Raw genomic sequence first — 15,543 nt, forward strand, 5'->3', positions numbered from 1 at the left:
TGTTGTAATAATAAAACTTTGTTTTTATTTAATGCTAGACCTCTTTATCCTGTGCAAACTTCTGTTTGGCTTCACTGAAATCTTTTGTTAATCTGTTCCGCATTTATGAAGTATGCAGTGAAGGTTTTTTTGTAACAAATACAAAAACGCAATAATTCAGTAATGTATTAAAATATGATTCAATAATGTATTGAAATATGATACTTTGTGGTAAGTGTAAAATGACAGCTTGTTGCTGTGAACTTTGGTCTACCAACCAAAACTCCTTTATACAGGGTGTTTCAAAACAGCACCGACAATGTTTGAAAGGTGCTTCCTGACACCAAAATAAGACAAAAAAGTATAGACCAACTTGGGTTCACCAATGCTTCCTTTTGGAGTTATATGCTTCCCAAACATTAAAAAAAAAAAAAAAAGAACTTTAAAGGTCCATAGTTTCAATACTATGGAACCTAGCGTAGTCGGGTCAAGACTTCATTTAGAAACTAATATGTGCACTATCCAAAAATATATGTTTCAGAATCCTAATGTACTCACGCAACAATTCTTATAGAGGGAGTCTGGCTACGAGCATATAATTTGAAATACTCACCAACTACCTCTTTAAAAATTGTTGCAGAAGTACTACAGGATTCTGAAACATGGATATTTGGATAGGGCACATATTAGTTCCTTAGTGAACTGCTTTAGAGGTTTGATTTATTTGATAAAAGTTTCTTTCCTGGTGTAACTATACGTCGACAATATCCATGACGGGGTAATTATTTGAAAAATAAAATAAATAAAGCTTTGGAGATGTTCATTCATTTTTGGAATTAGGGGAAGTTACTGGAGGATAAAAGTAGTTTGTATGAGGGAAATCCACCAATTCGAAGGCAACAGTGACTTACTAACAAATACTATAGCTAATTATTACGTTGCGACTGCAACACGTCACATGTCAACATTCTCCTCTTCTGGCCCTTCAATATACCATTTCAGTATAAAACAATTACTGAGATATAGTGAAGGAAATAAAAAATATCTCAGGAAAAGTTCATACTATCATAAAACCAGCGTGGGTTGATGAAATTGATTTGTGTTGAACGTTCCTTTTCACCTAAGAGGCTATGTGAGACGAAGTCTGCTGCTTCGATAGAACTATCTTTGTTAAACCGAACCTAGTAACATGCACTTTCGCATCTTGACCACAAAAGTGCAAAACGCGTAACCAATTTAACAACCAAGTTCAATTGCGTTTGCTGCAAAGATGAGCCACTATGTCTTGCTGCCATCTATAATTTACATTAAAACAGTTAAATTGGTTCTTTCCTTCCAACTTGGTAGCATTTTAATTGGGTGTTTTCTCCGTAAAACCAGTACATATAGCCAGTGATGATTTTAAGTGGTAGTCCAGGTGACAAATTCCTCCCGAAGCTATGGCATTTTCCCCGAGGCTTATCTTCGGTCATTTTGAGTGTGAGTGTCGTTACCAATACTTTCAGAATGCTACTTTCATCCTCTGTATATCGAATGCTCTCCACCAGAAAAAAAATCTTCAGAAATCACTCCCTACATTGGCTCAAGGTAAACACTTTTACTGTAAATCGTTAATGTTCAGTGGGAGATTTTATTATATAGGGAGAAAATGCATCAATTTGTTAACAATATTGTCTAAAACAATAAAGATTTCTTAAAAATCTCAAAAACTGCTGTTGCATTGCATCTCATCAAAAAAAAAAAAAAAAAAAAGTAATCAAGAGTTCCAACACGTAAAGAATTAACTGATTATTATGCTTAGTTGTATGCGAGTAAATTGGCTGCATCCTTCTTCCTTCTATATTATTTAAGTTTGAATAAATTCAACCTGTAAAACGTAACCAGTTTTATTTATTTATTTATTTATTTATTGAGCATAGCCTATCTATTCAGCTTCAGATTATTAGATAACGTTGATTATTTTTCAAATCGCCCTTTTTTTATTTTTAAAAAAAGTGAAACCTCACAAAGTGAATGTGGATTGTATAGTATATAGAGGGAAGGGCATCTAATGAAGAATATATATATATATATATATATATATATATATATATATATATATATATATATATATATATATATATATATATATATATATATAAAGCGGAGGGAGGAATCCATTGCGTGCCCTGGCCATTGAACTTTTTTCCTTCTACCAGGCCCCGAAGCAGTGAAGTTTTGTTGTTAGAACGCTTGCTTATACGGATGTACGTGATCGAATTTCGAAACCAGATAACTGTGCAAACGAAAATTCACACTGATCGCCTAAGGAGGAAATGGCAGTGGTTCAGAATTTCATTCTGTCTCCTACAGTAGTAGCCTGTAACACGTATCAGGTATGCTGATTGGCGTAAAGCTAAAATAGCAACATATTAAAGTGATTACACAATCTTTTACTTACATTTTTAAAGTTGGCTTACTTTCCCACCCAAAGGTTTGCTTATATGTTTGTGTGTTTGCTCTAGAAAACTTCAAGTATGAACTATTTGAGTAAAGTATTGGTTGACGTTATTAATACTTAATTTGTGGCAGCCTGTGTAAGGGAGCCGTGAGGTCATACTAATTACCAGATCATTCGCAGAATTTATATGACGTGCTGCAATACATGATCTCGCTGGAAGACTGGATCAATTCCAGGCCAAGGGATTTTGTGATGGACCACTTTGTGTGTTTATTTTTTGTAGGGGGTAGGCGTTCACCAGTTTCCTTCCACATTTTTATTTCACCAATTCTTTCATAATCATCATTCATTTTCATTAATCATCCGTCTTACCTTTACTCTAAAGGGCACAATCGTGGGACGTTAAATGAACTAATTAATTTCACTTCATATGCTCTAAAATTGGAAATAAGCCAAATTAACACTATCTGTTGCTTTTATTTTTTTGGAATTCTGAGAAATGTATTTCTTTATGGCTTGCAGTGAATGTCCTCCCCTTTCCTTCAAATTCTTGGGCGTTGTTCACCATTTCTGATGCTCTTGGATGAGAAGATGTTTTTGGTTTCTTAGACTTTGCAGACTTTTCTGGAGAAGCCTGTGCCCTGGCTGCAGGTGCTGATGCCGTATCTGCCATTGCTTTCTGCAATAAACTCAACGATACTAGAAGCTGGTGATGTTTAATTTCTCTGATTATTGTGTTCATTTATTTTTCTTAGAATTATTTGGAGTATTTTTTCTTTTTTTTTAAAGTACTGTAAAACAAAGGCCAATAGTTAAAAGAAAACAAAAGTAGCATTCTCAAGTAGTCATAAGAGGTTTGGGCACACTATTTTCAGCCGATAGTAAAAGTTGGAAAACGGTTTTCCCTGTCATTGAAGTGTACACAGAACTTTGAAGATGGAGTTATGACACAGGAGTACATAATTGAAATTTCAGGGCAGTCGAAAGACAAATATAATTGAAATATATACACGGTTGCTCAGTGGTAAAGCGTTTACCTCTGGTGCGTAGGGTACCTGGTTCGATCTCAGCTCGCGCCAAGTGGACTTTGTGGTGGGCAAACACCGTGTTCGTGGGTTTTCTTGAGAATCTTTCGTCTCCTCCCACTTTCTTCAGTCCACCATTGTATTCATTTCTCATCATTACTGTCACCTTTAACCTAGCCGGCATAATCGTGGGACGTAAAACTGAAATATTTAATTTCGTTTCATGAACTATATAATCCAATTAGCGACTGAAATTTTCTTTATAAAGGCGTTTTAATCGAGCCCTTACTCAGTGGAGGAAAAGAAATTAGGGGTCAAAATCTTCAATGATATGACCGTTAGTTTACTTCTAAGGGACTTATCTCCTAAAGGCGAAAGGAGCCGGGTAACTAATGAAAGCGAATTATGGTAAAAGAATTACTGGAATGAGAATTTAGGAGAAAATGGAGAACCTCGAGGAAACCCGCGGACACGATGTTGTCCACCACAAATTTACATAGCAGGGGAGCGAATCAAGGACCCCTGACAACAGAGGTTAGCGTTCTATCACTGCCACCATGCTCCCCATATTTGATTGAAAACCATTGAGTAACGTTAAAAGTATTATCATTATTATTATTACCATATTTACCTCAATACAAGCGCTACCCCGTAAAAACTTGTGTTGGTTTTGAAAATCCGTTATTATGCGAATACAAAATGAAATGAAAGGAAATTTTTGAGTTTTACGTCCCACGGTTATGCCGGTTAGGCTAAAGGAGACGGTGATGATGAGAGATGAATGAAATGGTGGAGTGAAGAAAGTGGGAGGAAACGGGAGAACCCCGAGAAAACCCACGCACACGGTGTTTGTCCACCACAAAGTTCACTTGGCGGGAGCAGGGTTTGAACCCGGGACCCTAAACACCAGAGGTGAACGCTCTACCACTGAGCCACCGCGGCCCCCTATGCGAATACAAAGATCACGTATATGATCACTACAGAAAATTCACCCAACTACAAAGCCAATGGGTTATCATTGGTTGCAAAACCAGTGACTTGTTGGAAGTGTTTGAGAAATCAAAAAAAATGGCAGTACTTTGCGTTTCAAGAATAGCGTTTCGTCAAACCTACACCGTCAGTTTTTCTTCCTGGTTGCTCCTTTTTTTGTTAGTTCTATTATTTGACGTGTATTTAAAAAAAAAAAATCCAAAAACGTATTATGTGATTGTAAGCGCCTCTCAAGAGTTTTAACCCCTAAATTTTGAGGAAGAAAAAAGGGGCGCTTTACGGTAAAATATTTATTATTGGTGGGATGTGACGAGAAGAATTTAGGGGGGAACGCATAATAAACCATGCAGGGATTGGGGACTTGTCCAACTTCATGGCCTAAACGACCTAAAAGTTCATCGCTGCAGGAATAAAAGCATGTCATTGGATCTTATCTTCCAATCCAATACAGTATCAATTAATATTGTTATCCAACAGGGCTGTCCTGTCGATTTGCGGAGTCTGGAGGGAAAGTAAATTTCGTTGACAATGATGTAAATGAGAATTCCATATCCAGCATGAATATACGTATTATTTTGCTCGAGCTTTAACTTGTCATATCAATGATAATATTTACCCACTAATGAACTACGATTCGGAACAAAGTAAGAAATAAATTTGATACTTGGGGGATGATGTTATTCTGTTGGGATATCATGAGTATTCCGCTGTGGCTTCGTCTATAACTACTCTTTCGTTAGAGGGGGCAGTTACAGCGAACGCCTCAGTGAGGTACTTAGAGGTTATAATAATAATAATGTGACAACAGGTTATAATAGTAATTAATATACACTCATAAAAATGACTTACTAAATAATGATTCATCATCTCTACAGTAAATGGTTTGAATCTCAAGAATGAATAGAAACAGTAAACTTGTTACTTGCTCGATGGGCTTAACACGTTACTCCGAACAAGATGTAGAGCAACTGTCCTACATGCCCTGTTATCCATGTTCCTAAGTTCATGCTTTAGAGTTCCTAAGTTCACTAGAGCCAAAACTAAGAGGCTTGTTAACCACAGCATAACGTATAGGTGCATGACTAATCCATTTGTTTCTATATTTTGTATGTAGCAATTTCCATCGTAACTAAAATTCAGAAAGAAAATTATATAAATATGAAGTATAAATATTGTAGATCTACTGAAATTCGGATAATTGTACTTTATTGTCGGAATATGTATGAGTAATGCAAAAGAAAATTGTTCTCGTAATGAACATTTGGATGGTTGGATATGTAGTAACTTATTTGTAGATTGAGGTCAAACGTAAATACTAAGCTTAAGTCGAACCTCAGTGCGAGGCTGTCAAAACATTGAGAGGGCAAGCTTTTTACCTGCATTACTTAAGCTCTTGGTAAGAAGCGTACGTTATGGACGTTGCAAGAAAAATGAAAACATTTTATTTCTCGTTCAGGTGTTGAAGAGGCTAAGAAAAGAGAGAGAGAGAGAGAGAGATAAATAAAAATGGAAGGACAAGTGGACGAAAACAGGGGAGAAACTAAAAAAAAGGGGGGGAAAGGTAGTACATACGCTGTAGTCATAATGTTGGTGTATAATGTGTCTGGAAAGGCGATGTAGTAGTCGATAAACTTTTGAAACGACTTTACAGAATGACGACGTCTCTCTCTCTCTCTCTCTCTCTCTCTCTCTTTCTCTCTTTTTTATCCACTCACACTTTTAGTCCTTTCCTTCGTGTTTCCTCAGAAAGTTTTCCTTTCAACTACGCCTCGGGACATCAACAGGAGAGAGAGAGGAACGAAAGAAGAGTTTACTTTTGGTGGAAGAATTTTTTCCCTTTTCTACCCTCCTTGAAAGACTTCGGAGTGGAGCAGAGTGTTCATTCTCGCTCGCTTTCTGCCTCGCTACCCACCACGAAAGACTTTTTCCATAAGCCTTTTTAAGGTTTTCCACGTATTGCAAAGGTGAATATGTAGGATTTCTTTCTTTTTCTTTTCTTTTTCTTTCTTTTTTCTACAGTAGTGATATGATTTTCATCCACTTACGTTCATTTGTGTCCAGTTGGAATGTATTTGACATATATTAGATCGAGATACATATACCGAGAAACGCAACTCAATCTCATACCGTATAATTGATCAATAACAATGCACTTCAGTGAAACTGCGTTGGTTAAACGTTCATTATTACGAGAAATCAGTTAACAATTAGATACAATGGGCAACTTAAGAGTGTATTTTTAATGTGCTAGGGCTCATAGCGAGTCACTTTTTTTTTTTTAACTAAAAGTTACTTTTTTTCATGTTGGTCACTAAAAGTTACTTTTTTTTTTTTAAATTTGTCACTAAAAGTTACTTTTTTGGAAGTTAAAGTGACTTTTTCGTGTGATTTATGTTTTGCATTTCTAAGAAAAATATAAAAATAAATGAAAAAAGGCAGAAGCTTGTTACTCATTACTCATCTGAAAACTTCAGTACTTGTACCACATGTGAAAGAGTGAGCTTTATTCTCACTTCAGCTTTTATTCTTTCTAGAGCACAGTGGATGGTTGGTGGATGCTTAAGCTCTCAAGGTGAGATTGAGAATCCTTCTGTGTCTATTCTTTCTTCTATCGTAATAGTCTTTTAGTTTCCTCTCGTAATAGTTAACGCTTTACTCAACGTTGTTTGTGTGGTTCATCATGTTCGTCTTGTGTTATACAGTGTTCTTCTTAAGATTAGGTGATGAATTTGAATATTTCATGGCTTTGAGAACTCTCAATGCTAAGTTAAATATAATGTCTGGGATGAAGAAATTCGGAAATAGGCCAGAACTGGTTCTACTTACTCAGAAGCTTTTTACATCTGCTAAGTCTGCTTACCGTAACTACAAAACATACTTAGAAAACCTAAGAAAGGAGGAAGCTCAAAAAGAAGTAAAGAAGAAAAGATGAAACAAAACAACAAACAAAGAGAGAGGTGATGGAGAAATTGACAAAGGAAAAAAGGGGCATGATGAGTTTTTGGTAATTTTTCGTGTGCTTTTGGTCACTTTTTGGTCACTTTTTCGCGTGCTTTTGGTCACTTTTCAACTATTTACAAGAGACCAGACCACTATGGGCACTGATGTACGGTACTTAATACACATTTATTCTAGCAGTCAGGGTCAGATCCAGGATTTTCTGAGGGGGTGCACCAGAACTACCAAAATAACCAGTCTCATTGAAACTCTTCGAACTGACATGTGACAATATTATTTACACCTGATACATAGAACAGGATGGGGAAAGGCATTTTAAAGAGGGTCGCAAGTAATATGCAGGAAAAATTGTTGTCTCTTCCTGGCTTCTGGTTTCTTCCCTAGTTGACAAATGTTATGTTGCTTTGCTTGGTGGGTGAATCCTTTTCCTTCAGCCTTCAGAAAATCGACTTAAACTATTTCTTTTGCAAAATCCCTCTTTCTTTTAAGCCCCAAAACGAAATATACAGCAGAAAGTTTCGGAAAGTGTTGGTATTTTCAGTGCTAGCTTTTCATTTTAGATGGTGTATATTTACAACGAAAGGGGGTGCACGTGCATCCCCCCTAAATCCGGCCTTGCTAGCAGCATATGCAAACTACATCTGCTTGGCAACGAAAAACAGGGAAATAATACAGTTTCTGGGGATGGGGTGTTTCCAGCAAATGCACACATAATCAAATTAACTCAGCCTGATAAAAGAAACTGATCTGTAGACAAATTGTCACTTCCTGTACACGCTATTTAATCCAGTACCCGGGGGTAGAGTGTTTTCAGCGATTGCATACATGCAACATACATTTCAATCAACTCGAGGCGGTACCGGCAGTGATCAATTCCGGTACCGATTGCTTTCATTCATCAAAACGAGTTAATTGATATATTATAATATGTTGCATGTGTGCAATGGCTGGAAATATCCCACCCCCGAAAACTGTTGTTCTCGAAAAACGTACTTAGTAACAGTATAAAAATACTTTACCCTCAAGCATATAATTTTGTTCTGTTCGATGTGATCTATCCATCCATATAGGTTTCGTCTTTAAACAGTTTTATAGTTAATTAAAATTTAAAATTTTATCGAGTTAATCATAATTTTTGGACTATATCTCATGATTCATAATGTTTACTGTTGTCATCCAAGTATGGCTTGGTTAATGTATACTTCATTTTCATAGATGGCGTGGTAATCGTGCGGTGTCAGTTTTTAGCCTTACAAAAAGGGATTTTTTTTTTTGGGGGGGGGGGCGATTTTCTTGAAAATAATACATGAAAATTTACACTCGTCTGCATAATATAGTTTATCTTAATGAGTTCTTTTGGCTGGTAGGTGTCTAATCTTTGGACATTTTCTCTCTCTCGTTAAGCATCGATAACATTATAAAATAATATTTAGATCCGTTGATTGTACCAGCCACGAGATGCGACATATCACGCTTCGTGCATAACATGATTTATTTCGTTATACCGTGATTGAGACTATGCGTAAGGTTGTCTAGGACACAAAGAGTTGACACTGTCTTTTCTTGAAAAGGTGTCACGAAAGTGATATGTTCGTTGTGTCGAAAAAAAAAGTTAACTATTGAAAGAAGCTTGTCTTGGCTAGTAAGCAATCCTAACTGCTAGTTTTCTCCTTTTTTTTTTCATTTGTAAAAATGCGAAAGAAAACATTTTTTACTTCACTTTTATTGACATTTTTGTACAAAGAAAAAAAATAATGCGAAGAGATTCCTCACCTTTTTTTTCGCAACAAAATAAAGGAATGTGAATCATAAATCATTTATAGTGTAAAGCTCATTTTATGAATTTAGCTACTTAGGTAAATTGAACATGGATGTACAATTTAACGTGCAGTCAATCTCATGTGCAGTCACCGGGGTTTGAACCAGCACAGAGAACATGAAAATAGCCACTAGACTATTTGAGTTCCCAATAAATGAATCTTGAAGAAATTGTTTGAACATTTTTTTTTTGTTTTAAATCGAACCCAGGATAGGATAAAAAGATTTGATTTTTCTGCAGCATTGAACCCTCAAATTATAGCTGTTACTAGTTTGAAATTGTTAGTAAGTGAATTATTAGTAACTTTTTTTTTTAGTATTTCTGAAATTAAAATAAAAATGAAAAAGAAGGAACAGTCTTAATTAGCAGCAAAGAAAGCTAAAGAATAAATGAATGTGGTTTTAGCTTTTCGTACCAACTACAATGTTGTGTATAATTTGATTTAGAAACTCATTTACAGTAAACATTTCATAGAAATAGGACATCATTGAATATTCAATGTGCACTTGTCATAGTAATTACTGCATTACAGTAAGTGCTATCTTGTTACATAAAACGCCTCGTAAATATTATTTTTTTCCGTCCCATGTCATTGTCACTCACAAAATACACACGCTCAAACATGCAGACGTCAGTCAACGAACGCAGTGAAGTTAATTGTGGAGGTGCTAAGTGCATGTAGGCCTGTCTGCGGTTCGGAAGTTACCTGGATAGAGACACACCGTGCGTCCGGTCTCTGCGTAGTGAAGGAGGAAGGAAATAGAGGATAAGGGGTGGGGGTTTTCTGTGAGAAGTCTTCGAAGCCGAGCAAGCGCCCTGTGTCCGTTGCCATGGTAACAGACCAATAAGCTTTTATCGCAGTGTTGGTAACCTGTAACAACTTTTAGGTGTTTTTTTCTTTTTTTTCTTTTCTTTTCTTTTTTTTTTTTGCTTGAGATACATTGGACAAATGTTTTTGCAGTCTTTAAAGAACTTTTTTTTTTTTAAAAAAAAGATCACATTCAGGTTTTCCTTGTTTTTCTCCTAAATTTTAAGATGTTAAATCCATAGGTGCCTAAATTAAGTTTTGAAAGAAATTATATTTTATTGTTTTCCAAATGTAATGGTAATATTCTTCTTTCGTAGAGGTGCTCTGGTGTACTTGAATTGTTAGATCGTCTCCCTTTAATGTCTGGATTCGATTCTTGGAGGGATCCAACATTCTGGATAGTGTATAGTAAATGGGAAACTATTTGAATTATGAAGTAACGAATTCTACTCTAGAAAACCAGAAAGAGCATCAATGACAGTAATCTGATAAGCTGTCTGGCCATCTGGGATCATTAACTAGTTGGTTAGTTGACGAAATATAACGTTGCTCTTCATCAGGAACGCAACTATATAAGACAGCATTTGTTGTTCAAAGTGAAATCCGTACTACTACTCGGATTTGTGTCTAAGCTAAAAATCGGTCTACAGGCTGTCTGGGCAAATATTTTACTTGCGCAGTTTAAAGACGTTGCAGGCAAATCGTAGCTTGTACATGGGAAAATTGTGCAAATATCGGAACTGAACGAAGATGGAGTTGAAAGACTGAGCAATAGAACTCAAATAACTGCAACATGTTCAGGCAAGTTTTACCGTGTATACGGTCACTCTGTCTTCAGTTTTGGCGTTTGCTTTTTGAATCATTGGCGAACAATATCTGACCTTTGAGCAGTGTTCAAGACAATTTTCAAGAGACTTTATTGTACTGAACAAAAGCTTTCCATGTTAAATCGAAAGAATATAGTGACCGGGACAGTGAACCAGTATAAGGAAGCAGATGTCTCTGTAAACAGCGAAATTGTAGTGGAGAAATTTAATACCCTTAGAACTATCTATAGAAAAGAATTGGCCAAAGTTATTAAAGTCTAGTTGCTCCTGTGTTGGGGAAGGTGAAATATACAAGCCAATGTTGTTGTATTATGAGTTGCTTGCTTTTTTGAGCGATCAAGAATTTCAGATGGATGATGAACCAAAATATTTTGAAGAGTTAGGAAAAATGTTTTGTTATGTTGGAGGTAGAACTTGATTATAATCAGTGGCAGAGCTACATGGGGGCTTTCGCGAAACTGAGTGAAAAAGACGAAGCTACACCTGTGCTATGGAGATACACACGAACTACAACAATATTTGCTTACCACGTCTTTAAATTGCGTAAATAAATCATTGCCAAGACGTAGCGAGTAGACTAGCTTTAATACTTCCGCTGGTAATCGAACCCAGGAATACACGCACAGAAGACAATTTTGATAGTCACTCGGCTACAGATTGGGAAGGGATTGATAGACTGTAGCGATATTTAGTTTGAACAGTACAGTAGACACATTCTTTCCAATTTGTGGAAATGTTTTAAGTGTAATTTATCAGAAACTTTGCAAGTTTCGTGTGTACGAAGATGTAAAAAACGTTTGTTTCCCGATACATTGCCAAGCTGGTTTAAAGATTTTTCTTTGCTTATTTTCCATTCATGACCTTTTCTCCAGTTATTGCATTTCTCTCGAATATTTTATTCGCTAAAATTGCCTTACGTATCTTTATGTAACACGATACGTAAGGCACTCATCACAAGTCTGCTAACCAAACTTGCGTTCCCTAAGAACATCCTTGCGGAAATTGCACGATTCCAACTTCTTGTTTAGTAGAATAAAGAAAGCTGAGAGAGAAAGAAAATGAGCATACTGTCAAGTGAAGAATCCACTCATTGTAAGAAATTACATCATTGAAAATATTAAGATAGACAAATCACTTTAAATTTTGCTGGCTGCATAACTTTTTTCGGATAGATTTTACTGTTTCCCATAAAACGAAGAAATGCATCACTTGCGTAAAAAAACAGTAAAAACTAGGACTACCAATTAGTTATATATAGTTATGCAACCCGGTGAACACGATAGTAGCGCAGGGTAGCATAAGCGTTAGGAAAGAATCCACGTAGTAAAGACCTTGCAGTTGAAATAGAATTAAATAAATGAGTACCTCGGAAATGGAAACTAAATATATATAGTTTTACGTTTCATCATCGTACCTCTTCGGCTAAAGGGCATGATTAAAAATGGTTGGTAGAATGAGAGTGTAGGGGGAAATTGGGGAACGAGAAGGAAACTCAGAGGCATAACGTTACACTACAAATTCACCTGATATGAAATCGAGGTAGAGTACCTTACACTAGATTTAACTGTACTATCAGTGAGTAATGAAACCCCAAGATCAATTGAATAGTCCTAAAGGGCTTATTGTTATTCTTAATTTTTGATTCACTATTTCATTGTATTTTGTCAAATACCGAACGAAAGAAGTAAATTCTCTAAATAAGTAAATGTTTTAGGGTGAATTCTTATGCGTAGTGTTTGAGAAAAATTAATTTTTAGGACGCAAAAAAGTTTGTTGTCCGTTACCAATTGTAACTCGTAGATTTATTTTTGTGGAACGAATTTTTTTTACTAAGTAGTATATCTTTGTTTTTTGGTAACGGTAACGCACATTCTACTTTAAAAAAATTCCATAAAACAATGTAAACATGAATGAAATTATTAATGATTTACTTTCATGTATAATCACAAGCAGAAGATGTACACACTTTACGTGTTTGTTCTGTTAGCAATTTCGAGATTTTTCTTTAATGCAGAATGAACATAGTCCTTTGTGCAGTACTGAAAACTGTATCCCAATTGTTCTAGTGTTTTTTTTAATAAACCAATTATAAAAGTACATATAAGTTTGTGTTACTTATTTTTGTTGCTGTAATAATGCGAAACAAGTTGTTCACATGTTAATATAGTAACCGGTATATATAAAAGTACGATAACTGTGTGTACATATTAAATTTTCTGCCTTTAGATTCTCCTTTTCGTAACCAATGTTTTCATCAACTTTTTTTTCCTCCGTCGTTTTCCACGTGTGTTGTCGACGTTTCTGGTGCATTTTCTCCATAATAACCTGTACCAGAATTCTTACCCTATCAGACCTTTCTCCCTGAAGTCATTCCTAACCATTGTCCATTCATTCCTTTCTTGGTCCCGCTCTACCTCTCTTCCCATCCACTTCCAATGACATCACTCTTCTGATCACATAGTCGTCTGCTATTCTCATTAGATGGCATACCACTGCAGTCTTCTTCCTTAAGTCTTCTCAGATATCCCTGAAACATTGGTTGTTCATTCGTCAGTCTTATTTATTGCATTGCGAACCGGCACAAAATAAGAATCATATTTGCGTGTATTATACATGAAGGGGGGACGGTGGCTTAGTGGTAGATCTTGGTGCGTGCGGTCCCTGGTTTGACTCCCGGTCAAGTAAGTTTGCGGTGGACAATATCGTGTCCGTGGGTTTTCTCAGGGTCCTTCCGTTTTCTGTTTCCACTTTCCCATTACTCCAATTCTTCCATCTCATTTACTTACTTTAATCATCGTCTCCATTGGCCAAAAAGGGCATAATCGTGTGACGTTAAACTAAAAAAAATAATTTTTTGCTATACACGAAGTTTTAAAATGTATGAATTCGTCTTATTTTAAAAAGTTTTGCTCGCGAGTCGCCATTTAATCATCACTGTGCTAGAGTATCGTGAAATATCGATTTTTGACACTATAGCACCGATAATTTTTTTTAAAAATACATTCACGTTGTGCCATGTTATTTATTATAGTGTACTCGTTTCAACATTGCTACTACGCTAGATTATGACAGTAAAGTTTTCGCAGGTAGTTAGCTTGCAACACTGTTTGTGGAAGTTGGTTATCCTAGTAGGGGTTTTAGTAGCGGCACGCATTACAAGGAAGTTCACCGGGACCAACGCATCGGGTCGTTTCGAAAGGGGGACTCCCCATCTACTGCAATCACCTCGATCGAATTGACGATGGGAGAGGTAGAGAAAGAGTGACAGGATAGTGGCAGTGAACACTTGATCAGACGGGGTAAAAGAAGAAAAAAAAAAGATAAAAAGCAGTACACGTGGTCTATATTTGATGCGAACTTCAGTTCCCGAAACTTCGTGAATACTTCACTTTGTTTGTCTTTTAGTTTTTGTTTGTTGCCGGGAAAGCATTCTGTAGCACATGCGAAAAGTCCTTACAATACCGAAATTTGTATGTTATGAGTGACTGAAGATACATTGAGTTACTGAGGAACAAGAAAGGTTCGTCGTCAACATTAAGTGTAATGTGAAACTTGACTGTTATGTTTAGGACACTGTTTTGTTCTTTTGTTGATGCTGCGTACGTTTTTCTGGGTCTTCGACTGTTTGTAACAAAAGTAATTATTTAGTAAGACTAAGTACACTACCTAAAAAAAAGTACTACGAAAATCGAGCTAAGACGCAAGGTCTAGTTGTTTGCTGTTTGTTAACAAAGTCTGTTTACTTTCGGCTTAATACGTGAAACCGTTTTGTTCATAAAAGCAACATTGTAAAGAATTTGTAAAATTATTGGCAGAATTTGATATTGCTGTAGATTTGGAAACAGGATTTTGATTTTATGATGTTACAATCGAATTTCGCACCTGTTCGTGTAATAATAGATCGGTGCTAAACGAACTTTACGATAGCATATCAGAATAGTCCTTGTTGGTATAACGGTGAAGGGGATTTGGTGTCATGAAGTTCTACAATAATTTAAATAAGGTAAGTTTTTTTTATTTTTTTTAAAAAAAAAGTTATTTAAAAAAGTGAAGGAAGTGAAACCAAACTTTGACTGTGTCATAATTTTCGATTTCAAATCTCTAGAGGAGAAAGAAAGAAACACACAAAAAAGTTGTTAAATATCTTTGTGCCTGAGCCACGATAACGCGTAGTTAGTAAAGCATCTAGCCATCTTACCTGCCAGTCTGGCGGCCCGAGTTCAATTCCTGATGGGGACGGTAAATGTTTTTCGTTCTAGCCTTCGTTTCAGTGCGGTTCTGAAATTTACTCAGCGTCTTTTAAATGGCTCCCTTGGTAAATAAAAGGAACCGGAGCATGTGGTAACTACATCATCTGCACGAATTCCTAAGTCGAAGTGTTGAGCCCTTGGGCCACCACAAACATGATTTAAAGATTAGACTGCGGAATTTGAACCAAACTTACTGAGGAATTTAACCCAAATTTTTCGCTCAGAAAGTTAGAACTGTAGCCATTGAGCGATGACGGCACTAAGGTCTAAAATGTTCTAAATGTCCCTTCGTTTTAAATAACTTTCTCTGTTTGTACTTTAGTGCATCTCTTTAACAAGAGGTGATATAGATATGGACCTCCAACTTAAAATAGAGTACGAACCACGTGACTCTCATCGGGAATCAAATCCAGATCTTTCATACAAAAGCTAAGATCGCTGGTTACG

At 36.2% G+C, this 15,543-nt stretch overlaps 1 protein-coding gene across 9 annotated transcripts in view; it reads left to right on the plus strand.

Annotated features, from left to right (window-relative positions):
• pyd (zonula occludens-like protein polychaetoid) overlaps positions 1–15,543 on the plus strand; it is a 640,754-nt gene that overhangs the window by 356,268 nt on the left and 268,943 nt on the right. Inside the window, exon 1 of one of the 9 annotated variants that reach the window (XM_081735920.1) lies at positions 14,010–14,849. The exons of the other annotated variants lie outside the window; for them this stretch is intronic. Within the exon in view, the coding sequence (XP_081592046.1) occupies positions 14,823–14,849 (27 nt within the window). The 5' untranslated portion in view covers positions 14,010–14,822. Of the gene's footprint in view, positions 1–14,009; positions 14,850–15,543 lie in introns of those variants that run through there. 9 annotated transcript variants of the gene reach the window in all.

This window comes from Thermobia domestica, chromosome 13 (genome assembly GCF_964235325.1).
Source record: "Thermobia domestica chromosome 13, izTheDome1.hap1.1, whole genome shotgun sequence".
Lineage (NCBI taxonomy): Eukaryota > Metazoa > Arthropoda > Insecta > Zygentoma > Lepismatidae > Thermobia > Thermobia domestica.